Below are 23,132 nucleotides of genomic sequence, written 5' to 3' on the forward strand. Positions count from 1 at the left end.
TGATGTAACTTCGCTGGAATACCCGAGATCTTGCGGCTTCTCCGGCTCTACGAATGCGACAATAACCATAGTTTAAGCTCAACTCGCCTGAAGCAGAATCACAAAAGGAGGCAAGGTTTGATTATGCTTATCTCCATTGATGGATGAAAAGACGAGCTGGCTAAATGGAGTTTGTTGAGAAAGAAGCGGCTAAGGCTTTTTGCTAAACAAGGAACACCAATATACAACATCAACTATGCGCCATTATATGCCTTCCACAAGCTCTATACCATCCGTCGACCTACTGCGTTCTCCCATACTCTAAAGCCTAATTCTCCCTACCCAAAACGAAATCATACTCGAGATACCAGCGCGCCTTAGGGTCTCCCTTACGGGGCAAGAACTTGACCACCAACTCATCCTTCACCGCGAAAACCGCATCCTCCGTCAGATACTTATCCCTGTCATCGAAGATCTGCGTTGTCAGCGCGCGATGCTGCGGTGCCGAAACGATGAAGTGGATATGACCCGGCCTGTTCGGGTCCCGATCCAGCAACGTCAGGAACCTGCCCGCGGGACCATCAAACGGAATCGGATAAGAAGTCGGCCGCAGCGCATAAAACGCAAAGCGACCATCTTGGTCAGTCTCAAACCGACCCCTCAGGTTCATGTCGGTCTGAGAATCATCCTGCTGCTCGTACAGCCCGTTCGGCGCGGCAAGCCAGATGTCGACAATAGCACCGTGGATGGGCTTGCCGTCGGTGGACAGGACGCGGCCTGTGATGTAGGCCGAGTCTGCGATGGCTTGGCTGTACCAGGGCGTCTTGGGCGTTAGGTTCTTGACGATGGAGCTGCCGTTCGGTAGAAGAGGCGCGTTGTGCCTGTAGAACGGGCCTAGGACTGCGGATGGTGTGCCGGCGTTGGAACTGGCGAGCAGGTTCGAGGTGATCTCGTCGACCAAGGACTCGAGGCCGAGAATGTCGCAGAGGAGCTGCGTTTCGTTGCGTCGGTCGTTGGAGATTTGGCCGCATTCGTTGAGCTAAATGAAATGCTGGTCAGAAGCCGTCAGAATTGCGGACAGGAACATCAGTATCACATACCATGTCAACGGCTGCCATCCACTCCGGGACTGTCAGGTTGACTTCGCGTGCGAACTCGTGGAGATGCCGTACAAGACTGGGCATGATTTGTGCCAATCTTGGATGTGCCTTCGGCCCCGTGGCAGCAATGACCTGGTCGGTGAGAGACTGGCCATTTTCGACCGGTTCGGGCTGAACTTCCGGGGCCTGGTCGTCTGGGAAAGTGATGCCCATCCTCAGGTTCAAAATGGCGTCTTTGCCGATGAGAACGTTCTCCATGGTGGCGATATTGGGCTTCTGACCACGCAAAACCTTGGTGTTGATTTAAGAGTCGTTGGCGATATTGAAGATATTGATCGATCACGCGAAACGTTATATGGTGTTTCCAAAGTTGACAGGAAGGTCTCACATTCACAAGCACCAGTACAACGAGAAAGTACTAGGAAAGAGTGAAGGGCACGTTTTATATCCAAAGGTTCGGGCCTTTGTGGAATGATTGTTTGTTCGGCTCGTGTGCCAGGATATATCGGATGGACGGGGACGGCTGGAGTGAAACGAAGAAATTAATTGGCCATGCATTCATTCATTAGGCATCATGGGCTTTTTTTCTTCCCACCTACCCAGCTTCACACAAAGAACAGCCTTGGCCCATGTTCATTTCATCGATGTCAATCTTCCGCATTGAAACCCATCAGCACGGATACAACAAACGCAACGCACCCTCCCGAACTCATTCCGGCACCTCGCGAGCGAGGCATGAGGTTGATCGACTACGATAAGTCGACCAACCAACCAAAGGAGCACACACAGAACTTATTTTCCTGTAGTGTCCCGTTCAACGACAGCAGTTGGTGCGGGAAAGCGGGAGAAATTGAGTTTGTGCGCTTGGGAGCATGCTGTGTCGATACACAAACACAAGACGTCCACGAGGTGGCTTTTCCCAGACTGGCGGGATGGTGAGAGATATTTCTTCACTAATCGCCAAATTCGAAATGACTATCTGATGGTCTCATTGACAAGCTTCATGGACTGATCATTGGCGAAAAAAGTACCGAAAGCAAAATGGAAACAGCTGGGGCTTGAAACAAAAATCGAAGATTAGGGGGTCATGTTTTTTCGGCTTTTCCAGAAGGGCTGGTCGATTGCTGACTGGCAAGCGCATCGCTATCCATGCAAGGACCCGCAAAGTTACAAGGAGGAATTCGGCCGTTGGGTCGGCCTGGTCGGTATGCCAACGGTTCATTCAAGGCAAGCAACCACCACTGCCGCAGCTGGGACAATCATCCAGGGTGTTTTGAGAGCTTCGAACGAACCCCTGTCAAGGTTGCTGAAGAAAAGCAATCATGTGCGATGCCGTTTATGCGGGATGCGGTGGCTGTTGGGGAAGAAATGTATGTTCTGCCACTGTACTCGGTAACAGTTTTCTTTCTTGTGTTCCTGATATCTCTCTCAAGAGCGATCATGATAGGCTCCTCCCCAAGAACGAATCTAAGCAACGAGAGATGCTTCTTGCTTGCTAACTACCGAGTGCTGTTGACAGATCGACCATTTCTCTTCCACGATCTATCAAACATACTTCCATCATTACAACTGCTCAAAACAGAGTAAAGTTACTGCACCTTTATAGCACTCGAGCATCTCCTCACAAAGAACAAAGCGGGAGAGTACTTCATCGCTCCTTCAGGAATAACCTTGTCGAGGCAATGGCAGTGGACCAAGATACCGCGTAATGGCGGAGATACAGCACTGAAACAGTGGCTGGGTACGAGAGAAATACAAGTCGTGTCATGAGAGCGGCATTAAGCATGGGGAGGCGGGTGATATGCCCCGTGTCGCGGGTACCGGACGCGGACTGGGGAACAGCACACACCGTGGTGATGACAAGGGGGGTATTTATGCGGCTCGTCTTGAATACCATGCATGGCTGACTGGAGGAGTGAAAGTCTGTTGTTGCACAAACTTCTGGGGACGAGATTGTGGGCGGGCAGGACGGGTGGGTGGCTATAGTGGCTTAATTTGTACATAGGCACCGAGGCTGGACCTTGACCTGAACAATATTCTGAAAATCATATGTAATTCGATGTTGTTAGAAGCGTATTGCCCATATCATGTGACGGTTTTGTCGCGGATGGCCAACTGAGATGGAAATGGATGGAGAGCCATAAACCGACTACTTGTTCAACCATTTCACTCTTAACCACGAACTCTTAAATGTAAGGGACAGACATACTGCTGGTATAATCTTGTTCAAAGATACAACCGAAACAAGAAGCACCCGTATACTGTCCAGGTTATTTCACCACCATCCCCTCGCACCTTCCCGCCTCCGCCTCTCCCAGCCGGCAGCCGCTCCTTCCATCTCAGGCCACCTTATAAACCCCCATCCCATACCTCCTTCCAACACCCCCAGCCAACGACCAGTTCAATCCTGGCCGGATAGCGCAGACAGTAGTGCCGTCCCAGCTCTGCATCTCCCACCCCGTCCGACTTCGAGTTCGATTCTCGTAAGGGGCAGATCATGAGGTTCTTTTCAACAAAGACAAAGGCCGACAGCGTGCCATCCATGTCGTACACCGCGGGAGTTGTATACTGGCCGGGCTACTGGGCCAGTTGAACCGAGCAACTGGTTGTGCTATCTGTTGGCTACCTTCTTTTTTTTTGTTCCTTTTTCCCTCAAACTTTTGAGGTTGTATAAAGTCGTATCTACCTTATATTACCCAGACCCCTCCAAGCGCCCAAACCCTCGGCCCAAACGTCTCTCCCTCCCCCACCCTCTCCCTAACCGCCATCCCCTTAAAATCCAACGTGCCCTTCACCACCTCATTCCCCCACCAGCTGGGCGGACTAATCTCATTAATCGTAAACGCGAAAAACACCACCAACGTCGCCAGCGCCAATCCCAAATCGAGCCCGCAGCTCGTCAAGAAATTCAACCTGCTCCACCACCCAAAGTGTCTCTTTCTTACCACATACTGGAACCCATACCCCACGATGCCCCAACTCAAATAATTCAGCGGGCTAGCGGGCGGAATCGACCCCGCGCCGCCGAAGATGACCGGCGCGATGACGTAGCGCAGCCAGGTTTTCGTCTGCGGATTCCGCTTTTGCGCGCGGCGGAGGAGTAACCAAATGACCAGCGGCACCACGGCTCCCAAGACGAAAAACAAAAAGAGCGACGAGTAGATCTGTCCCGGGGAGAACATCCTAGCGGGACCGATGAGGCCCCAGATGACGCTTGCGGAAAAAAAGACGCGCCCGCCGGGGCAGGTGAAGTGTTGAGGTTGGGCAGGGGTGCAGACTTCGGGAATGGTGCGGAGGGCGTAGTTGAGGACCAGGATCTGGATCACGCAGGAGAAGGTGGTGGCGACGACTTGGGCGGAGAAGAGCACGCGGGGGGGCAGTTTCATGTAGTGACCGAATTTGAGGTCGCCGACGAAGGTGAGGGCTTGGGACATGGTTATGTAGCCGAAGGTTTTGAAGCTTTTTTTTTTGGTGGAGGGTTTGGTTAGTGATGGAGCTCACGGGAAGGAGATGAGGGTGAGGAAGGAACTAAGAGAAGAAGAGAGGGGAGAGGGGGGCCTCTTACATCATGAGTGCTAGGGGCCGGCCTGGCTGGATGTATCCAAACACGAACTCGGTCAAGACGTTCAAGCCGATTTGGTTGTTGGTGACGGCTTGGATGATACCAATAGGAAGGGAGAAGGCGAAGGAAATGAACACGGCGAGGAGGAAGGCCCACCATGTGAGGTTGGTTTGCCAGCCTAGAACGGTGAAGAAACCTAGGGCGAGCATCTAGTTCGATGCATACTGGTTAGTTCCAATCTTCGGATGGTGAAGGATAACGTTGTGCTCACCACTGCGAAGAGCGACATATACCACCACGTCGGCGCCTCCTTGTACTTCCTCATCATCTTCATATGCACATCAGGTCGCTCGCTGGTGCTGTTCTTCCATTGTCTCCAAATTGTTTTCCCGTGATGCAGGTAGGTGTACACGATCAGCGAGGATATGGCAGCAAAAGACAAACCGTACGCTATGGCGAATGTGGTACTATTGAAGTTAGATGACGGCTTCCAGGTTGCAGCTCCTCAGAGCAAACACACCTTAGGAACAGAGGCGAGTAAGTGTTATATGCCGTCTCGTCGAGTGTGAAGTCCTTGCTAAGGACTCGAGAGACATTGTACGTCTTGCCCGTATTGTCATAGACGCTGGAGTCGCTCATCGGCAGATACTTGCCGTACCACGCCCCGGTGTACTGCAGAAAGCTGGCAGCAATTATGAAAAATATCACGACGCCGGCTAGGGTATTGGCAATGGCGTGCCTACGTGGAGTGTTAACTCTGCTTGATGGACAGTCAAAAGAAATGGTGACAATGGATCTTACCATGGAGGCACCATAGGGGAGCCAATATATCCCGTAATCTGCGCCCAATCGAACGTGATAGGAAGCAGGGAAAGGCCCGTCGAGTAACCAAACAGCTGGTTGACGACAGGATTGTTTGGTGCCATCCAAGTCACAACGGCGAAAGAGCTAAGGAACTGTGCAAAGAAACCGGGGATGAAGTAGTACAAGAAAGAGCCGAGGGTAATGTAGGCAAACCATCGGTACCGAGGGATTGAGCCGCCCATTATTGTGGGATCCTTCTTCTCATTCTGGCCGTACATGGCGTGCATCAAGGTAACTGCCACGAGGTTTCCCGGCCAGATCATGGAAGCTGGGTAGACTGGATCGAGAATAGTCAAGTTAGTGAATGAATGTGTAGCTTTAACATCATGCAGACCTTACCGAGAAACCTTCTTAGCATTCCAGCAATTCCATACCCCAAGCTTTGCGTGGATATCGTAAGGAGAACTCCCCATAACAAGCCGAAGTCCTGCTTATAGAACACCTTTTGGGCCAAAATGATGTCGGTAGCATAGGCCACAGAAAAGGAGACACTGGCCATAACAACAATGACGGAGTGTTCTTTAATGTTGAAAGGCCCCGGGTTCAAACTCCACCTTTTACCAAAGGTGTTGAACTCACGTTCGGGCATAAACCTGGCCCAGCCATGTCCCAGCGGCCATGCAATAATCTGGGCAATAAGTGCCCCAAGACTGATCGACGGTGCTCTCAATGAGAAGATGGTGTTCATTGAAGCCCCAAGAAAGATGAGCGATAGTCCAATGGTCCACGCCCTGATGGTGTTGCATGGCAGGTCCTGATCAAAGTTGGGAACGGCAGCCCGGACTTCTGGATAGGGTGAATTCTCTGCTTCTTCTTCCTCCTCGTCCTCACTCTCGCCGAACTTGACCCCTACTTGGTTGTCGTCGAAGCTGAGTGACTTTCGAGTGAGATCCCGGAGTTTGTGGCTGTATTCGGCAGGCAAGTTTGGGTCCAAGAGGAGCTCAAATTCGGAACCATCTTCGTCATCGGCGCCGTGGGAGTCCTGTCTGCGATGGCCTGACTGGGAGGGACCGGGTGCGTCATTCCAAGAGGAAGAGGGTGCCCCGATATCTTCCTCGCCGGCCTCTAAGTTACCAGACTTCCGATCGCTCATGGATGCCCTTCTGTCTTTCAATTCGACAGCTTCCATACCGTCTATAGAAGCACCGGAGGATCTGAGGCTCGAGTAGGAGGCCATTGCTTGGGATGCCGCTCAAGTGAGCATGAAAGATGTTATCGTCTCAATGCTTTCAGAACTGTCATTTCTGAACCTAGGGTATGGATTACTGTATTCGACTCGATCTAGGCGTGTATGTAGATTGGTGCGTAGCTGTGAAGTATTGGTGCAAGTTATGAAGACGAGGTCCAAGCTGTCCACAAAGCTGCAGCTCCCGGGACACCCGTACGTCCAAAGGGTGGATCCTCCAAGTTCTCTCAAGAGTAAGAGACCTTGTGGTCCAGTCAATGGTGTTTTAGACGTGCAAAGGCGACGAAAAGAAGATCGATGGGAAGAAAAGGAATGTAAATAGTCTAGATGTAAAGATGTATGAGAGCAGGTGGTGATAGCTCGATGGTTTGTTGTCACGAAGGGTCAAGGTTGGCGCATGTGAAGTGGGTTGACTGTCTCTTATTCAGCCCTATACAGGTCCCTTTGCAGTTGTGTGTAAGTAGGAAACTCGGAGATAGCTTGAATGTAAGACAACAAATACAAGATTGGTATATCGGACAAACATATCTAGTTCAGGTACCTTTGATGGAAATGGTAAGGTGGCTTTTTGATATCGTGAAGTGGCACTCCTTTGTTCCCGCCAGGTCCAATGTAAACAACCCCTGTATTTCAGGGAGCTGTGAGCTGAACTGCTGAAGATGACCCGAAACAGGAGAGGTTCCACCCATTGGTACCTCATGCTCCGCAATGTTGCATAAAAGCAGCGCTAAGCCTTATACGGTCATGCATGTATCGCTTAGCAGAACCCTGCATCTTTTCAACGTCGCTGCTTCCTCTTCACTTTGTGCATATTCACATATCAAAAGTTATTATCGTCATCACTCACCCGTCCCCGCACATAGTTGTCTCTCACCACAACTGTCACCTGGCACCTCTTCCTTAGACTCTTCCCCGTCCAAAATAACATGGAAAGATAATGAGACGAGTGGTAGTGACAGGCCTCGGTGCCATCACTCCCTTGGCCGTCGGCGTCCGCCCCACCTGGCGCCGGCTCTTGGACTCTCACTCAGGCATCGTCAGCGTCGCCGACCTCGAGCCCCAGGACAAATGGAAAGAACTCACCAGCACTGTGGCTGGCCTTGTTCCTACGGCTTTGAGAAACAAGCAGAATGTTGCTGAGGAGCAGACTTGGAAGGCCGGGGACTGGCTGGAACCGTCAGACCAGAGACGCATGTCCCTCTTTGCCCAGTATTCTGTTGCTGCTACCGAGATGGCCCTGCAAGATGCTGGATGGAAGCCCACGAAGCAGGAAGACCTTGAGGCTACAGGCGTCTGCATGGGAAGTGGAATCGGCAACTTGGATGACATTTATAGCACCAGTGTCACGTATGACAAAGAAGTAAGAGCACACACAAGCTTGACCTTGAACTATACTTGGGTTATCTTGAGTCTAACATGGTTAATGTAGGGCTACAAGAAGGTCTCCCCTCTCTTCGTTCCCAAGATTCTCATCAACCTCGGGGCCGGCCACATCGCCATGCGCTACGGTTTCCGTGGACCCAACCACTCCGCCACCACCGCTTGCACCACCGGCGCTCACTCCATCGGTGACGCCTCCCGTTTCATTGCCTTTGGCGACGCCGATGTCATGGTCGCCGGCGGCTCTGAGTCGTGTATTCACCCTTTAACTTTTGCTGGCTTTGGTCGGTCTCGCTCGCTATCTACCGCGTACAACCACGATCCGACATCCGCCTGCCGACCCTTCGACAAGGACCGCGCCGGCTTCGTGGTAGCTGAGGGTTCTGCTGTCCTTATTCTGGAGGAGCTCGAGCACGCCAAGAGACGCGGCGCCAGGATCTTGGCCGAGCTGAAGGGGTATGGATGCAGTGGTGATGCGCATCACATGACGGCGCCGAGGGAGGATGGTTCAGGAGCGTTCTTATCTATGAAGAGGGCGCTCAAGAACGCGGATGTGAAGCCGGGAGAGGTGGATTATATCAACGCCCATGCTACCGGAACGGCTGTGGGGGATGCGGCTGAGGCGATTGCCATTCGGTCGCTGATGATGGGCGAAGAAGGAGTGGACAATGAATCCAAGATTACGGTGAGCAGCACCAAGGGAGCGATTGGTCATCTTCTTGGTGCCGCGGGGGCCATTGAATCCGTCTTTTCGGTTTTGGCCATCGCTGAGGTAAGTGTCCGGGATGTAGTGCTCGAGAGTTATTGCCTCTGCTAACGTGAATCCAGGGAGCCATACCCCCCACTCTCAACTTGACCAATCCCAATGTCGGTGTTGGATTCAATTTTGTCCCTGTTCAGGCGCAGCAAAAGGAAGTCAAGGTGGCCATGTCCAACAGCTTTGGTTTCGGGGGCACCAATGCTTCCCTAGTATTCTCAAAGTTCGAGTAGGCATCCTAGCTTGAGGCAATGCTGGGAAGGGCTCCGTGCTAGGTTTGTCCGTTCACTGGCCTGTACATGTATCATTACCACAAGGGCATATAGGGCGTTCATTTTCCGGATAGAATCTCACAGAACGGATAAAGCTCACGCATTGTATATAGAAACGGCGAAAATCTCACTGTATAAATATATCATATCCATGGCGCTATATCAGTGACGTGTATACTGCACCAAGTTCCCACTTCTCAACATCACCCTGCAAAATAAAGTCGAAAGAAAGGAAATCCAGGCTCTCGGAGTCGATCTCCCTGTCTGGTCTTCGAGGGATCATCAAGGGTTAGGGTTGCTTAGAGCAAACCAAACAAAACCCCTTCTACAAGTCTGTAGGATATCGACAAAACTCTCGAAATGGAGGAAACAAGTCGGCATCCTACTGAAACTGCGTAGGCGAGCGATTTCCATTCACGAGCTTTATCTTTGAGCTTTACCAACGGATGCAATGACAATGGGCAGGACAAGACTGTAGCGAAGAACTGAATGGAAACACGTCCAACCCTAACCCCGCGAAATTACTGGCAGACATTTTCTCCAGTTCACCATGACGGCATAATGCGAAAGTGAAGAACCATCCCGTCCACCTTCGAGATCCCGGAACTGCTGCCGAATCCACCAACCTCCAAGCCCCGAGACAAGCACCGATTCCCGTCAGCTTTCCGGCCCGAGCAACATACCCCGACCAATGGCTTGCCCCAGCTGCAGATCCGGCCTCGGCCTCCTCCTCCCGAGAGGACCGGCCGCATCGTCGACCCTGCGCCAGGGTCTCTTTGCCGAGAGCACCACTCCCCTCGCCTTGCGCGCCGCGCTATCCTCCTCCTCCTCCCAGTCCAGAAACACCACCGCCAGCAGGAGAAGCACGAACCTCCAACAACAATCTCGACGGATACACACAACGCGCCAATGCCGTGCTGAAGGCGGCGGCGAGAGCGGCGGCCTGGCCGGTGGCTTCCGCAAGCTTCTGGCATCCGTTGCCGGCAACCAAAGCTCATCCTACATCGCCTATGGCGCTACCCAGCGCATTTACAAGGACTGCGCCAAGCAGGCGGACTATACCATCACTCCCGAGGACAGGAAAGCCGGAAGGGTTAAGGAAACGGCGGATGGAGAAGAGATTGGTGTTGGTAACGGGAGCATTTGGCACGAGAGTACGTACAATGTGCCTTGGTTCTTATTCTTTCCTGGAAAATACGCTCGGCCAAACACTTTATTGCAAGCAAGTAAATAACAAAGCTAACGAACCACTTTTACTTTACAGAATTCGGCCTCCTCCCAACCTTCTCAACCTGGGCCCACGTAACCATGCTCCACCTCTACCTCGTCGTCGTCCGCCTGCGCTGCCTCGACAAGGACGCCCACGCCACCTGGCAGGCCCAGCTGGTCGACCACTTCTTCCACCAGGCCGAGGAGAAGATGGACCGCACCCACGACATGTCTTCGCGCGTCATGCGCCAGCGCTACCTGCAGGACCTGTTCGTGCAGTGGCGCGGCGTCGTTATGGCCTACGACGAAGGGCTGGTCAAGGGCGACGCCGTTTTGGCTGCTGCCGTGTGGCGTAACCTGTTCAAGGCGAGCGAGGATATTGATGCTCGTACCCTGGCTGCTATTGTTAGCTGGATGCGCAGCAGCTTGAAGTATCTGGATTCCATGGAGGATGCTGGTTTGGCGCTTCATCCTACCCTGTTCAAGAATAAGCCCGATGCTGAGTTGGCGGTGGTGGATAAGCTGGTCCCGGCGCTGGAGAGTGGTCAGACGAGTAAGGGTGCGGCGGCCGATGTTGAGGGTGTTTCGGCGGCAGGACAGGCTGAGGTTAAGGCGTCGCCTCAGGTTTCGGTAACAGGCCAGAAGGGCGATTCTAAGTCCCAGAAGCCGAAGGCGGCGCCCAAGTTCAAGACTGCTGCTTAAAGTTGGGACGTAGACTAAGAGACGGCATAGTGAACTGGCGAGTGAGAGAGACTGTACAAAATACCTTGTATCATAGCAAGCATATTGGGAATTCCCTAAGCAAAAGGGAGCAGGACGGGATGGATGGATGGATGGTCACATGTAAGGGGAACCTAAAAGTGCTACAAAAAGCACAGGATGTATATATACCACTCAAAGTTTGGGGAATCAAAAAGGCTCAACATAACTCGCTCGTCTGTTCCTTTCCCACAAACCCCCCCCTTCAACTCCCTCCACCCCATCTACCTCCTCTCCCACATCTGAAACTCATACTCCGTCCCATTCTCAACCTGCACACCAGCCGGCACCTCCTCTCCCACAAACTCATCCAACTCCTCCTTGCTCTTCCTCGCCCATTCCGATCCCGCTGCATCTTCCTTCAACTCCAAAGGAAAAAACGTGTCACACTCAAACTCGGGACTCAACACCCTCGTCAACAAAATCCTCTTCGTCACATCCTTCGCTTCCGCCAGTTCCAGCGCCGCGCGGTAGATTTGTCCGCCGCCAATGACAAACACCTTACCAACTTTTTGTTGGCTTTCTTCCTGCTGCTGCTGCTGCTGCTGCTGCTGGCAAGCACGAAGATACTCAACAGCTTGCTCCAGGGAAGAAGCCATCACCGGCCCTTCCTCGGTTTCTAACTTATCCGAAGGGGAAGGGGGAGATGTGACAGAGCGGCTGATGACGATGTTCAGACGGCCTTTCAAGGGGCGGAACTTGGGCGGGATGGAGTCCCAGGTTTTGCGCCCCATTATGACGGCGTTGAGGGCTTTGGTGCCGGTGAGCTTTTGATGAGAGGGGGTAGGGTTAGCTTGGTGTTGGTTGGTTGTGTTTTTGTGTTGTCGCAGTGTAGGGGAAAGGGGGAGGGGCGTTGGAGGGAGAGCAGGGAGGGAGGGAGGGGAGGGACAAGACGAGAACGGAGAAGAAGGGCAAGGAAGACAAGATGTAGAAAAAAAGAAAATTACCTGACTGGGCAACCTCTTGGTCACGCGAGCGAAATAGACCATTTCCTTCTTGAGACCATTCCAAGGGAGGCCGCCGTTGAGGCCGATGCCCATGTCGCGCGTGGCGGCGAGGATGAGCGTGAGCTCGATCGAGGGGAGGATGGCTGACATTTTTGTTTTTGTCTCTGTTTGCCAGGCTGCAGAAATGTTTTAAAGAATCGAAAGAGAAAAAATTGACTGAGTCGGTATTGATGGCTTACTTGTTGGAAATTGTGTCATCGCGGGACGTGGTTCTTTCACGACCTGTTGTGAGTCAGTTGTAAGGTGGTTGCCGTTGCCCGGGTGAAGAAGCGATGCTAAACAATGTGGTGAAAAGTGGGGCGGCTTGGTGTTGAATGTTTCACTTCGTCGTCTCCAGAATTTTGTCTTCAATGAAGACTTCTGCACACAATTCCCCATTTCGCGATATTCGTGGACGCATGGGAGACTTCAGACTGAGAATTACGCATTACTCGATTACCACGCCTCTTCTATCTTTCTCTCCTACTTCCTTCCTGTATCTATATCCATACTGTAGCGATATCTCGTCGTCTGTAGATGATAAGCAAAGTCCGACGCGTGATCAAAATGTTAAACAAAATAATAACCCCAATCAAATGCCCCTTGTTGCGCGCTTCATTCGAAAGAGCTGCTGCAACTCAACTCGCTTTCGCATGATCATCGCCTACAATACATACCCGCCAGCATCAACACAAGTCCACTCCCTGGCCCCCCTTCCATCCTCCAACTCGACGCACCACCAAAGCGCTCCCTTGGCCTTGTCCACTTGACCACTCTCCTCATAAGCCCTGGCCAGCGTGAACCACGCCTCCGAGTTGTTCCACCCGGTGCCTAACTTGGTCAAGCCCGACAGCAATCCGTATGCGCGATCCCTCGCCGCAAGTCGGTCGTGCAGTGGCAGCGAGGTCGCCTTATGCGGCGGTGGGAGTTCAGGGCCACGGTTTGGTGATGAGATACTCTTCAACTTGAGTGCAGCCATACCGTTTTCCAGGTTATCCTCCTCCTTTTCCAGCTTGCCCTCTACCTTCCTTGTACCGAGACCGAGAGGCTGTGAAGGCAGTTCGGGGAACTTGCTAGTTGCTTGTAGCGGTGTGGAGTTATCGCCGAGTATGCTTTCTTCCAGGTTGAAGCTCGGCACAACAGGTGGCGGGAGGAGCTTCTCCGAGTAAATATCCAAAAGGATGTCAGATAGCCCGACGATGGCGACAGGGTGGTCAGGGAAGTGCGTCAACGCGGTCTCGAAATCCGCTCGCGCCTCGTAAGGCTTCCCGCATGCCACGGAAAGATATCCCTTCTGTTGAAAGATATTAGTACGATGATTTTCTTTTTCACGAGGACATGACCAGATAATCTTACCTCTGCCCAAACATCCGCATAGAGCTCTTCAGTGCTCTTGGTCTCGCCCCATCCAGCCTCCCGAAGAGACACATTTCCTGTTGTATCGTTCAGGATCTCGGCCTCCAGTGCCTGGACAATGTTCTGTGCCTCAGTGCATGCTTGTTGTGCATCGGCAACAAGGCCAGCCCTCCGGTAAAATCCGGCGATGGTCAGCCAGACCTTGATGAGAATGGCCTTCCGTTTCCTCTTGCTATGCTCCTGCGAAAAGTGAATCACCGGTAGCAACGAGCCGTAAACCTCGGCGAGAACCGAAGCATCACCGTCGTTGTAGTCCTCATTCGAATCAAACGAGTCGGTACGTTGTACCATATCTGTAGACGGCTCTTCAGAAAGCGGAGCAGCCGCCGCACCATCCTTACCAGCGTAATGTGCCAGGCTCCCGTTAACAGGCATCGGCGGAGGTGCTTCTGTGGCTCCTTGGCTTTCACTGCGAGATTTCCTTCGCAAGCTGTGCCTCCTACCAGATCCACTCCTGCTGAGGCTGTGTGATTTCCGTTTTTCGTCGTTTGTGACTTGGATCGCGGGCGCTCCGGGGGCCTGGGGTACAGGCGGAATACCAGTCAGGTTCTTATCGTGACTGCCGAAAATGCTCTGTCTCATCCCACGGCCCGATCTTACTGACCGGCTACCGAATACACTTGCTCTCCTGTTTCGGTTTTGCTCCTTGGTCACCGCTGTGACCGCGGTCCTGGGGGGTTCTGGCTTTGTTAGCTCCACCTTTTGGTCTAGGTCACCAAATAACCTTGTGAACAGCGTGAGAAGTTCCGAGCTGGCATTGACGGCAACTGTCGGTCCTTCAACGAGCTCCAGAATAGCCAATTGAGTCATCTTAATCTCAAGAAGGCTTTCTTTCTCGAAATCGTCCATCTCGTCGACAATACCGTTGCTAGTATAGCCACCATCCTCAACGCCAGCCTCATTGAGATGCTCACTTTGGTAGGCGCCGTTCAAACTTCTGGTTCCAAAGAGGATAAATGGATCCTTGAACTGTTCCATAGCTCCTTCGCAGGCTCGAGCAGCCATGACATAGTCTTGTTGTGCACTAAGCATCAGCGCCAGCAAATGCCAAAGGGGAATCAGCGATCGCTCTCGCCAGCATGGTCCTCTGTACAGCTCTTGACTCTCATCAATATCAACATCTTCCAGGAGCGCCGTCTTGACTAGATTGATAGCGTAATGAAGATTCCGTTGCTCAGCCAGAAGAGTACCAAGAGCGAATACGCCCCTTGCATCCACGCCCAAGCCGAGCTCAGGTGAGAGGGACTTGGACAGACAGTGAACAGCCTTCTGCTGGAAGTGTGTCCGAGACTCGGACTCGTATGTCATCCGCGCCCATTGCGCGTTAGCGAGGCCGGCCGCCTGGTATGTCAGGGCTAAGGCGCGAGGGGGCAACGATTCTGCAGCCGGGAGAACCAAGTGCCCGTCTTTTGCGGCGTTCAAGTTCTCCTCTGCGCTCGATTCGCCATTTGCTAGCCTTTCCAGCAAATTTTCCAGCTGCAATCCTAAATGATAGGCCTTTTCAGCCGCATCTCTACCGCCAAATCGACAGAGGGCGGCGATACACGCAGAAATAGTTTCAAGCATGGTCGCATCATCGTCCATGGCAGGTTCAGGATGTCCAGTCTTGGCAACTCTCGCTTTGCCCTTTTTGATAATGTCCAAATAGGAATCGAAAGCCGCAAAAGCTAGGTCGAACTCGGCCACGGCAAGGTGGACTGTAAAAAGGTGGCGCAAAACAGATGTCGAATGATATGTCTTTGTCGCGGCGCCGTACAAAGTGTCGAGTGTTCCGTGGCTAAGGGTATCTCTTCCGCCCTTACCGAGATCCTGCTCTTTCCATCCGTGACCGTTCAGAATGATCCAATTCTGCATGACACGATCGACAAACTGCTCGACCTCTGTTCTTTGTTCGTCGGCCCTTGGAAACTTGGTCTCGGTATATAGCAGCCCTTGGAAGATAACCTCTACCTTCTTCAGTTCGGCGCGCAACTGGCTCCTAGCAGACGAATCATTGCTGGGCTCGGAATAGCCGGTGGGAAACGGGAGGTCCCGTTGCAGGAGCTCGGAGAGCACATGGTAGTATTCGGACCACACCTGCCGCCTAGGCACAGAGCCTCGAAACCCATAACCTCCAGCCAGGGGTTGCCCCTTGGCGCTCGCCCAGTACTTGAACCACGTTCGAAAGCTGGCAAGACAGTTTGGGTCGGAAAGGAGCTCATCGTTCTCGCGAATCGCTTGGCTTGCCAGCATACAGTATTCGGTTAGGAAGAGTTCGGCCCAGTACCGTAGCTGGTGGCGGGCCGTTTTGGTGGTCCAAACGCTGCTGAGAGACGGCAGAGCGGATTCGAATGCACCCATGGCCATATCTCGCTGCCCATCGCGTGCCAGGCAGTTCGCTCTAAGATAGGTTGACTTCAAGGCGCAGACCTTGGTCCATTCGGAGAGGGTATCCAAGTTGTCGCATTGCGGGTACTCGAGGTCGAAGTTCTTAGGGAGTCGGACCAAGGCGATGGGGTAGTCTTTCATGACCCAATGTAGCCATCCTAGGCAGACCTTGGCTTGGAAACTTTCTTCGGGATGCTGGGTTTCGTTCTCGATGGCGGCGATGAGATTTGGTATATGGCTTGCCACCTCGATGCCCACGGCAGGCCCTCCTGCAGTACTCGGCCGATCGGTGTCCTGCGGGGCGGCCTTCTGGCAAGCTCTGGTGATGGCCAACTCGATTTCGGCCGTCAAGGTGAGACCTAATGAAGGCGAAAGTCAGTCTCCAAGCTCGGTGACAACATTATATCCAAGGAAGATGGTAAAAGGCATACATATGCGGTCAGGCGCATGCTTCCGCACCTTGCGGACCAGCTCGGGAACAGCATCCCAGTTCTCTTCGCAACGAGCATCGTCGAGCTGTTGGATATAATTCGCCGCTTTTATCGCGTCGGGCTAGAGTTGCATAAGGAAAATCAGCAAGATGTCTGGGCAAAAGAAGCCGTAAAGGCGAAGCGGGCAATGGGGAAAGGAAGAGGCGGAGGCCGGGGCAAGGCAAAGGCAAAGGCAAATGCGGGTATGGATCAAGGTTTACTTACCATGTTGCCTGGTCTACAAAAGAGCACGTACTACGAAGACTTGTCGAGACGAGGCATGTGATCTGAGTATCCTCAGCAGATTATATAGAATGTCTGTAGTTTCGTAGTTGTAGTAGTAGTAGCTTCGTCAGGTTGCTATGTCGGGTTCCTGTTTGGAGAAAAGGAGTGGAGGGGATGGGCCTTGTAGATTGATGTCAGGTACCCGGCCGACCTGGCGACAAGGTGAACGGAGTGAACGTGGCGGCGTCATGGCCCGGCGTAGCGGACACGGCAGGAGTCGACAAGGTGCTTTTACCGCCTGGGAAGAACAGCTCCCGGCCCCTATAAAAGGGGTTCTTTCAGGGCTCAGACACTGACTGCACTTGTGGTCTGGACCCCGGCCCTACAAGTGCTCATTTAGCGGGTGGGTCAGGGGCATCATTAGTTACGTAGCGGTAAGTTAGCATTGTAATTACCTGTACTGTCCTTCTGTAAAACTGTTGCTGTGACGACTCGGAGCAGGCGATAAGACTGGATTTGCCTGCCGGAGCTAAAAGTAAAGAAAAAAAGTTTCGATATGGGAATGGCAACGGACTGCACACTACCAACTGTCCAACATAGAGACTGACTGTCGTGATTTGTCTCGATAAAAATTGTTGGACTTGATCTCAGTGACATTCTTCTAGGGAATTGACTTTGTAGATTTTCCATATATCGAAGCTTTGTTGTTGAAAACCTGGGTTCGAAGACCAGCCGCACGTGTGAATCCTCAAAATCTTACTACTGGGGAAAAAACTTGGACCATTTTCATCCTGAACAACACAACCTCCTCAACACCAACACCACTTGACTACCTATCCGTTAAGTGTAATATATACAAAATGGCAATCCCACCACCAGACCTGCGTGTTCTTTGCCGCAGACTCGCATCGACACCAGTTGACGATCTTCCTCATATCTGCCCCCTCCTCGTCAGCCATGTTCTTCGTTGCGGAGAGGCCCTGTCCGCCGTGCCAGAGACCAAGGCCAAGGACAAGTCTTCGGAAACTGCTACGCTTGTTCACAGATTGAGAACTCACATCACTACGCTTCTTACGGGCAAGAGTGCGTCCGGCCGTTTTGCCGCCGTCTCCCTGGTTAAGGCTGTCGTTGATGTTGGAGGATGGGAAAGCTTGAAGGCTTCAGACGCATGGATCAGGGGTTTGATCAGCATTTTGGGGGTGAGAATCTCAAGTAGACACTGGCGGACAACGGAAGTTCATACTGATAATATCATCTAGAAACCTGATCCCCTCGTGTCCAAGGAGCTATGTGTCATCACCCTGACCAAGATCTACTCTCTCCTCCAGGGTTACCAGACACTGGTCAGAGAGATGGCCACGCCCACTCTCCCCAGCTTCGTCACTGCCATGCTGAACCTCGTCAAGCCGCCTGCCTCGAGCAAGGCACCCAAGGTTCCCACGTCTTTTGTCGATACTGTTGCTGGCTCTCTTTCCAAGATCGTGGCCTTGTATCCTACCACCACGAGACCCTTCAACGCCCAGATCCGAGCTGCCTTCAAGGCTTACGTCGCCCCTACCATGTCTGACGCCGTCATCGTCCCCCAGAGCCTGAGAGAGAGCGCCCGCTCGCTGCTTATTGTGCTTCACTATACGGCGCCTAAGAACGGTAGCAGCGACGAGTGGGTGAAGGGCATCAAGTCGTATATCAAGGAGGCCCATGCCACAGCCGACCAAGTCTTCCGTGCTGTCCGGGAGTCCTGGGAATCCACCGCCGGCTACAGAGTGGACACAGCCCGTACCGACGGTGAGCCTTCCGGGGGAGGTGACGAGGCCGACGAACTCCCTGCCTGGACCGGTGTCACTGCCGGCTCCGAGAGACTTACCGGCCTCGTCGGCCAGCTCATTGAGTACCTCAAGGTGCCCACCAAGGCGCCCGTCACCGTTCCCGTCGGGGAGCTCCTCGACCTCGCCTCGCGCATCACCCTCATCACCCTCCCCAAGCCCACCACCGGCGAAGACAGCGTCGAGACGAACCCGGCCATCAGCAGGGACGAAAAGGCCGAACTCTGGAGCGTCCTCCCCGAGGTCCACATGGCCATCCTTAACCTGCACACCGTCCTCCTCCGTCGCCTGGCTGTCAACGCCCTGCCGCTGGCCACCGACATCCTCGACCAGATGGTCCGCGTCTTTACCTCGGGCCGGCACATTGCCGCCATCCGCGAGACCGTCTACGTCCTCGCCAAGGACCTCCTCGAGATCTCCGGCCCGGGCCTCCTCAAACTCACCGTCGACTCCATGGCCCCCGTCATCCAGTCCACCTGCCAGGACATCCTCCGCGCCACGGGCCACTACGACTCCCCCGCCGGCGGCAAGCAGGACAGCAACAGCACCAGCACCACCATGAACCCCAACCCCAACCCCAAGAAACCCACTGCCGGTAAGAACGGCGCCGGCATCCTGAACCCCCAGAAAGCCCAGTCCTCCGGTAACGCAGACGCCTACCTCACCGCTTCCACCACCACCTCCTCCTCTCCTTCTTCGGATCCCATCTTCGCTGCCGCCCTCTCCCTCCTCCCCCTCTTCCTCTCCCGCCTCCCGCAGCGCCACCTCTCCCCCGAAGCGCGCGGCCTAGTCGACCGCACCGCCATCCTAGCCAACAGCAAGCAAGCGATGCTAGCCAGCGTGCTGAACCCGTACAAGGACACACGGGGCAGGTATTACCCTACCATTTTGCCGTTCTTGGTTAGGCAGTTCCCTGCCGATCAGGAGGTGGAAGTGTTGCGGACGAATCTGATGAGAATTGGTGCGGGTGTGAGCCAGACTGTGGCTACTAGTTGGGATCCCGAGGAGGGGTTGGAGGAGTTGGCTGCTGCTGCCGCTAAGACTGGTGATAAGGATGAGGATGAAGATGAGGATGAGGATGAGGAGATGGTTGATGCTGAGGATGCTGAGGCGGACGCTGATAAGGAGGCGGATGCCCAGCTCGCTGCTGAGGATCAGAACCAGAAGAGCAAGGCCGCCGCCGCTGCTGCTGCTAAGGGGGTCTGGGGTGCTGCTGCGGAAAAGAGTGCTGCTGAAGAGACCACCAGCAAACCGAACCCGTTTGCCACCGTCCCTATCGACAGTCCCGAATCGAGGGCTCGGAGGGCTGCGCAGGGCTTGGTAAACAAACCCAAGCGTAAAATTGAAGAGGAGGCTGCGACTCCTTCTAAGAGAGTTACCAGGAGTTCGAGGAGAAAGACTCTTGACGCTGAAGAGGACACGCCTTCCACGACTGCTGCTGAGGTCGCGGAGGAGGTCGCTACGCCCGCTGTGGCCCCGCCCCCGGCGAAACCAGTTGTGGCTGTGATGGAACAGAAAGAGGGTGAGGATGATAGTGAGGATAGCGATAGTGGGGAGAGCGTCCAGATCGATATGTCGCTCGAGGACAGTGAGGATGAGGAGGATGAAGAGTAGATTTGATACCTTTGGGAATTTGGATGTGAAAGTACTCGTGTAAATAGATATATATTCAGGAAAGTGATCTGCTTGTCCCTATCTACTCTCAGACTCAGCGCAAACCCACCTACGTATCTGAGAGACTCTGTATAAGACCAGTCAACTTCATCCAACCAAAGACAGAATATCCAGCTCAAAGGTTACCCCAAACCTCTAGTCAATCGAAACTAAAGAATAACAAGCGTGGTCAACGTCAAGAACCCCCGGGTATAGAATGAAATGTATGCCTCAAAAAAGATTTCCACCCGCCTGATTCTACGTCTAGAAGCAAACCCAGAAGGACAGGCGACAAGCAAACCACGCTTGGCTGACGATGGAATGGTATCTCAATCACGCAACCAAGCCCTCCTCTTTTCCTCCTTCTTTGCCCTTCTCTTTTCCTTGAACGCCTTCAGCTCGGCCCTACTTGGCTTCTTGCCCGACCTTTCCGCCTTGAGACTTCGGCCGTCGTGCATATTCGCCGCCGCATCCACGTCAAAGTAGGCGTTCAGTTGCCTTTTGCTCTTGGCCTCGTCCGAGTGGCGCTCTACGTTCTGGTCCGGCGCTTGCCACTGGCCCGTAGCCCGGTTGAAGTAGCCGGTGCTGGCTAACTCGGCCCCAGCAGCGGTGGGGTCCAAGCCGGCGAGCGGGTTGGTGGCGGCAGCGGCGGCCTCGGCAGCCGCGCGAGCGTTGACGGCATACCACGCGTTCTCGTCGTAGTCGCCGTGAATGGCGGGATTGTAGCCGCCGGCAACGGAGATGGGGTTGCTGATGGTTGTGGGTTCTACGGCAGAAGGGACGACCACCGGCGCCACCACCGCTGCTGCTGCTGCTGTCGCGGTTGGAATTCGTGGATTCTCCTTCTGCCATACGCCAGTAAATCGGTTGTAGAACCAGTAAGACGAGTCGTTGGGATTCCAATGGTACTCCCAGCCGTCGTCTTCTGGTTCGGGCGCCGGCTCAGCGGGTAGAGGAGGTGCAGATGACGATGATTCGCCGTTGTCTGTCTGGTCCGGGAGAGGCTCGTCGGGAAGGGGAGGGGCGCTTTCGTCGATTTCACCGGGTTCGGCGCTCTCATCCCGATCTGGTGAGGATGGCGATGGCGAGGACGACTCGCGGTCGCCTTGCGACGAAGCTTGACCGTCTGGGGACTCGGATTTCGACTTTTGCGCGGGATCGTCCTCGTGCTCTTGGTCTTTTCGGTCTTCTTCTACCGATTGAGGGTTCGATTCCTCTACCGTTTCATTGCTGTCGAGCACTTGTTCGGCGGCGGCGGGCGCCTCTGTTGCGCCATCGGTAACCTCTGTGACCTTTGTTCCATCTTCTTTACGCTCCTCCTGCACCACTTCTTGCGCGGTAGCGGAATAAGTTGGAGGTGGCGTGGACATGGCGGATTATTGGGGTTGTGTTTGGTAATTGAACTGCCGAGTTAGATCTTGTCAATGAAACGCCGACCAGTCTGAGTGTAGTAGATTCAAAGCGAGTATATGCATTTCCTGACGGTTTCAGTTGCCTTACTGTGCCGGAGAAGAAGATTACTGCAGACGGAGGAGGAGCTGTAGGGCGCTGTGTTGTACCAAGTAGAATTGCAAAGGCGATTTAAGCTGATTGCGGTAAACAATGGAGTGTGAGCTTGATATGGTTCAGTTTGGCGATCCACGTCTGCCGCTGAGCCTACGTGATGTTGATTTGAAGATGATGTTTTGGAAGGGAAGCTGAGAGTCTGCAGTGTCGTCCAGAGGGCGCCATCGTACCAATGCACCCCAGAGCTGAATGCCGGCGGCAATCAGAGCTACAGCTGTCTGTGCGTGTCAAAGCAGTTGGCAAGCAGCTGTCACATGGACTGTCGCCATAGAATCGGGGCCTTGGCGTTTGCAGCGGCGTCCTGCATGGTCCGTGTCAGGACAAGGTGGGTCACGGTGTCTTGGATGTGGATCGGGACCCATTGATGCTCGTTAAGCTTAAACACAAGCGTTCCATCTCTTCCCTTGAACTTCCCTTCTGTCATCACATCTTTTACGAATTTCCAAAAGTTGACGCTGTCAAGTCTCACGCATTTCCAACTCGTGACATCGATTGGAGGCGCGGCCTGTGATATCGACATGATCAACGTCCAAGGACCAACCACTCAGCAGTGGACCTGACTCCCTCCAGGCGTCACTGTCAGCTCCCTTCTCGTCTTCCCCTTGCAGCACATCAGTGCGAGTACAGCCTCCAATCGGAATGTCGAGAGCTCCGCCACGAAACTCCAACAACAAAAAGAGTCTTACGTCGACTCCAACCCATCTCCCTATCTAACTGCCCGACATCAAAGATTTCACCAGGCTGTGCTAAACATTGCGGAGTATTTGATGAGTGACCATCCTGATTCTCACAGAGAGTGGATGATGGACATCGCGATAGTGTCATCGCATCGAAGCCGGTGCGGCAGGCGACCTCTTCATCACATACAAGCCCCTTCCCTCGGATCTTGCCGTGGTTGCAAGTTAATAAGCTTGACCTGGTCCTGAAGCCAGGAAGTGGTTCCTGGTGTTGGGGCTCGGCGGCGCAAGCGTCGTGAGTATATATTGACTTCCGACCTGGTCGTCTTCCCCTCTTCGAGCACCTACTGGCTGTACCGCCTTTGCGTCTTTAACCGGATAGTAAACCCCATCAACTGCACACATATGCTATTTGGCAAAATGCGGATCCAAGCATCCTGGACCTTGGACCTTGGAGAAGAGGTTTCATCTGTCGATGGCCGCAACTTGCTCAGCCTACTCACCTTCTGTTTGTTTTCTCATGTCTGAAAGGCCCAGGCAAACTTGGCTAGGAAGAGTGGTATGGTACCAGAAAAGATGGGTAGCTTCACTCCATTCCACGGGTCAACGTCTAAAAAGCATACGCAGATCTCCCTTTTTTATCATCACCACTCCTCCGACTGCTACTTTCTCCTGGTCTCCGTGGTCGACCAGCACTAACATTGGCCAATCGACCCGAAGACGAAGATGCCTCGACCTGGGACTTGGTAGCACCAAACACAGCATCTGTAAGCTATAAACAGCAGGACATCTCTCATTCATCCTTGATCCGGCGGCCTCCTGTACTTGACCTACCTGACGATTCTGCTCAGGAAATATTTCGAGAGTTTTCGTTCGAAAGC

The 23,132-nt window shown here is 53.5% G+C and overlaps 8 protein-coding genes across 8 annotated transcripts; 3 read left to right on the top strand and 5 right to left on the bottom strand.

The window, feature by feature from the left end:
• Positions 1 to 231: 231 nt before the first annotated feature.
• B0H65DRAFT_578012 (Intradiol ring-cleavage dioxygenase) lies at positions 232 to 1,337 on the bottom strand (the record flags this gene model as incomplete). Its single annotated transcript, XM_062830714.1, has 2 exons — positions 232 to 1,018; positions 1,080 to 1,337. 2 exons carry the CDS (start codon positions 1,335 to 1,337, stop codon positions 308 to 310), a joined length of 969 nt encoding a protein of 322 aa, XP_062679357.1. The 3' UTR covers positions 232 to 307.
• Positions 1,338 to 3,766: 2,429 nt separating this feature from the next.
• On the bottom strand, positions 3,767 to 6,682 carry B0H65DRAFT_550873 (small oligopeptide transporter; the record flags this gene model as incomplete). The annotated part of the gene is made up of 6 exons (XM_062829769.1): positions 3,767 to 4,538; positions 4,645 to 4,850; positions 4,913 to 5,108; positions 5,162 to 5,380; positions 5,443 to 5,782; positions 5,845 to 6,682. The coding sequence occupies 6 exons, from the start codon at positions 6,680 to 6,682 to the stop codon at positions 3,767 to 3,769; spliced, it is 2,571 nt and encodes an 856-aa protein (XP_062679358.1).
• An 810-nt stretch (positions 6,683 to 7,492) lies between these two features.
• On the top strand, positions 7,493 to 9,260 carry B0H65DRAFT_472297 (putative3-oxoacyl--synthase). Its single transcript, XM_062827141.1, has 3 exons — positions 7,493 to 8,051; positions 8,121 to 8,843; positions 8,900 to 9,260. The coding sequence occupies exons 1-3, from the start codon at positions 7,629 to 7,631 to the stop codon at positions 9,059 to 9,061; spliced, it is 1,308 nt and encodes a 435-aa protein (XP_062679359.1). The 5' UTR covers positions 7,493 to 7,628; the 3' UTR covers positions 9,062 to 9,260.
• A 149-nt stretch (positions 9,261 to 9,409) lies between these two features.
• Positions 9,410 to 11,244, top strand: B0H65DRAFT_258650 (ubiquinol-cytochrome C chaperone-domain-containing protein). Its single transcript, XM_062822587.1, has 2 exons — positions 9,410 to 10,254; positions 10,365 to 11,244. Exons 1-2 carry the CDS (start codon positions 9,792 to 9,794, stop codon positions 11,009 to 11,011), a joined length of 1,110 nt encoding a protein of 369 aa, XP_062679360.1. The 5' UTR covers positions 9,410 to 9,791; the 3' UTR covers positions 11,012 to 11,244.
• Positions 11,235 to 12,350, bottom strand: B0H65DRAFT_472300 (dihydrofolate reductase-like domain-containing protein). The gene is made up of 2 exons (XM_062827142.1): positions 12,016 to 12,350; positions 11,235 to 11,835 (listed from the first exon to the last, which is right to left on the bottom strand). The coding sequence occupies exons 1-2, from the start codon at positions 12,163 to 12,165 to the stop codon at positions 11,293 to 11,295; spliced, it is 693 nt and encodes a 230-aa protein (XP_062679361.1). The 5' UTR covers positions 12,166 to 12,350; the 3' UTR covers positions 11,235 to 11,292.
• Positions 12,351 to 12,489: 139 nt separating this feature from the next.
• B0H65DRAFT_528884 (uncharacterized protein) lies at positions 12,490 to 16,797 on the bottom strand. Its single transcript, XM_062828904.1, has 4 exons — positions 16,533 to 16,797; positions 16,269 to 16,389; positions 13,411 to 16,196; positions 12,490 to 13,348 (listed from the first exon to the last, which is right to left on the bottom strand). The coding sequence occupies exons 1-4, from the start codon at positions 16,533 to 16,535 to the stop codon at positions 12,719 to 12,721; spliced, it is 3,540 nt and encodes a 1,179-aa protein (XP_062679362.1). The 5' UTR covers positions 16,536 to 16,797; the 3' UTR covers positions 12,490 to 12,718.
• Positions 16,798 to 17,144: 347 nt separating this feature from the next.
• On the top strand, positions 17,145 to 20,002 carry B0H65DRAFT_498000 (rRNA processing/ribosome biogenesis-domain-containing protein). Its single transcript, XM_062827805.1, has 2 exons — positions 17,145 to 17,731; positions 17,792 to 20,002. Exons 1-2 carry the CDS (start codon positions 17,393 to 17,395, stop codon positions 19,967 to 19,969), a joined length of 2,517 nt encoding a protein of 838 aa, XP_062679363.1. The 5' UTR covers positions 17,145 to 17,392; the 3' UTR covers positions 19,970 to 20,002.
• On the bottom strand, positions 20,003 to 21,762 carry B0H65DRAFT_528889 (uncharacterized protein). Its single transcript, XM_062828905.1, has 2 exons — positions 21,509 to 21,762; positions 20,003 to 21,411 (listed from the first exon to the last, which is right to left on the bottom strand). The coding sequence occupies exon 2, from the start codon at positions 21,376 to 21,378 to the stop codon at positions 20,338 to 20,340; it is 1,041 nt and encodes a 346-aa protein (XP_062679364.1). The 5' UTR covers positions 21,379 to 21,411; positions 21,509 to 21,762; the 3' UTR covers positions 20,003 to 20,337.
• Between the last annotated feature and the right edge of the window lie 1,370 nt (positions 21,763 to 23,132).

The sequence above is a fragment of the Neurospora tetraspora genome, assembly GCF_033439725.1.
Source record: "Neurospora tetraspora strain CBS 560.94 chromosome Unknown B0H65scaffold_6, whole genome shotgun sequence".
Taxonomy (NCBI): Eukaryota; Fungi; Ascomycota; class Sordariomycetes; order Sordariales; family Sordariaceae; genus Neurospora; species Neurospora tetraspora.

What these genes read in the sequence shown, in the direction of transcription:
- B0H65DRAFT_472300 (XM_062827142.1), bottom strand. Translation starts at nt 12,165, where the DNA reads ATGTCAGCCATCCTCCCCTCGATCGAGCTCACGCTCATCCTCGCCGCC. An exon ending in CCAAGAGGTTGCCCAGTCAG is followed by an intron (nt 11,836 to 12,015) that starts GTAATTTTCTTT and finishes TCTCATCAAAAG; the next exon opens with CTCACCGGCACCAAAGCCCT.
- B0H65DRAFT_498000 (XM_062827805.1), top strand. Translation starts at nt 17,393, where the DNA reads ATGGCAATCCCACCACCAGACCTGCGTGTTCTTTGCCGCAGACTCGCA. An exon ending in GTTTGATCAGCATTTTGGGG is followed by an intron (nt 17,732 to 17,791) that starts GTGAGAATCTCA and finishes AATATCATCTAG; the next exon opens with AAACCTGATCCCCTCGTGTC.
- B0H65DRAFT_258650 (XM_062822587.1), top strand. Translation starts at nt 9,792, where the DNA reads ATGGCTTGCCCCAGCTGCAGATCCGGCCTCGGCCTCCTCCTCCCGAGA. An exon ending in CGGGAGCATTTGGCACGAGA is followed by an intron (nt 10,255 to 10,364) that starts GTACGTACAATG and finishes TTTACTTTACAG; the next exon opens with AATTCGGCCTCCTCCCAACC.
- B0H65DRAFT_528889 (XM_062828905.1), bottom strand. Translation starts at nt 21,378, where the DNA reads ATGTCCACGCCACCTCCAACTTATTCCGCTACCGCGCAAGAAGTGGTG.
- B0H65DRAFT_472297 (XM_062827141.1), top strand. Translation starts at nt 7,629, where the DNA reads ATGAGACGAGTGGTAGTGACAGGCCTCGGTGCCATCACTCCCTTGGCC. An exon ending in GTGTCACGTATGACAAAGAA is followed by an intron (nt 8,052 to 8,120) that starts GTAAGAGCACAC and finishes TGGTTAATGTAG; the next exon opens with GGCTACAAGAAGGTCTCCCC. An exon ending in CGGTTTTGGCCATCGCTGAG is followed by an intron (nt 8,844 to 8,899) that starts GTAAGTGTCCGG and finishes ACGTGAATCCAG; the next exon opens with GGAGCCATACCCCCCACTCT.
- B0H65DRAFT_528884 (XM_062828904.1), bottom strand. An exon ending in GCATGCGCCTGACCGCATAT is followed by an intron (nt 16,197 to 16,268) that starts GTATGCCTTTTA and finishes CGCCTTCATTAG; the next exon opens with GTCTCACCTTGACGGCCGAA. An exon ending in ATGCGGATGTTTGGGCAGAG is followed by an intron (nt 13,349 to 13,410) that starts GTAAGATTATCT and finishes ATCTTTCAACAG; the next exon opens with AAGGGATATCTTTCCGTGGC.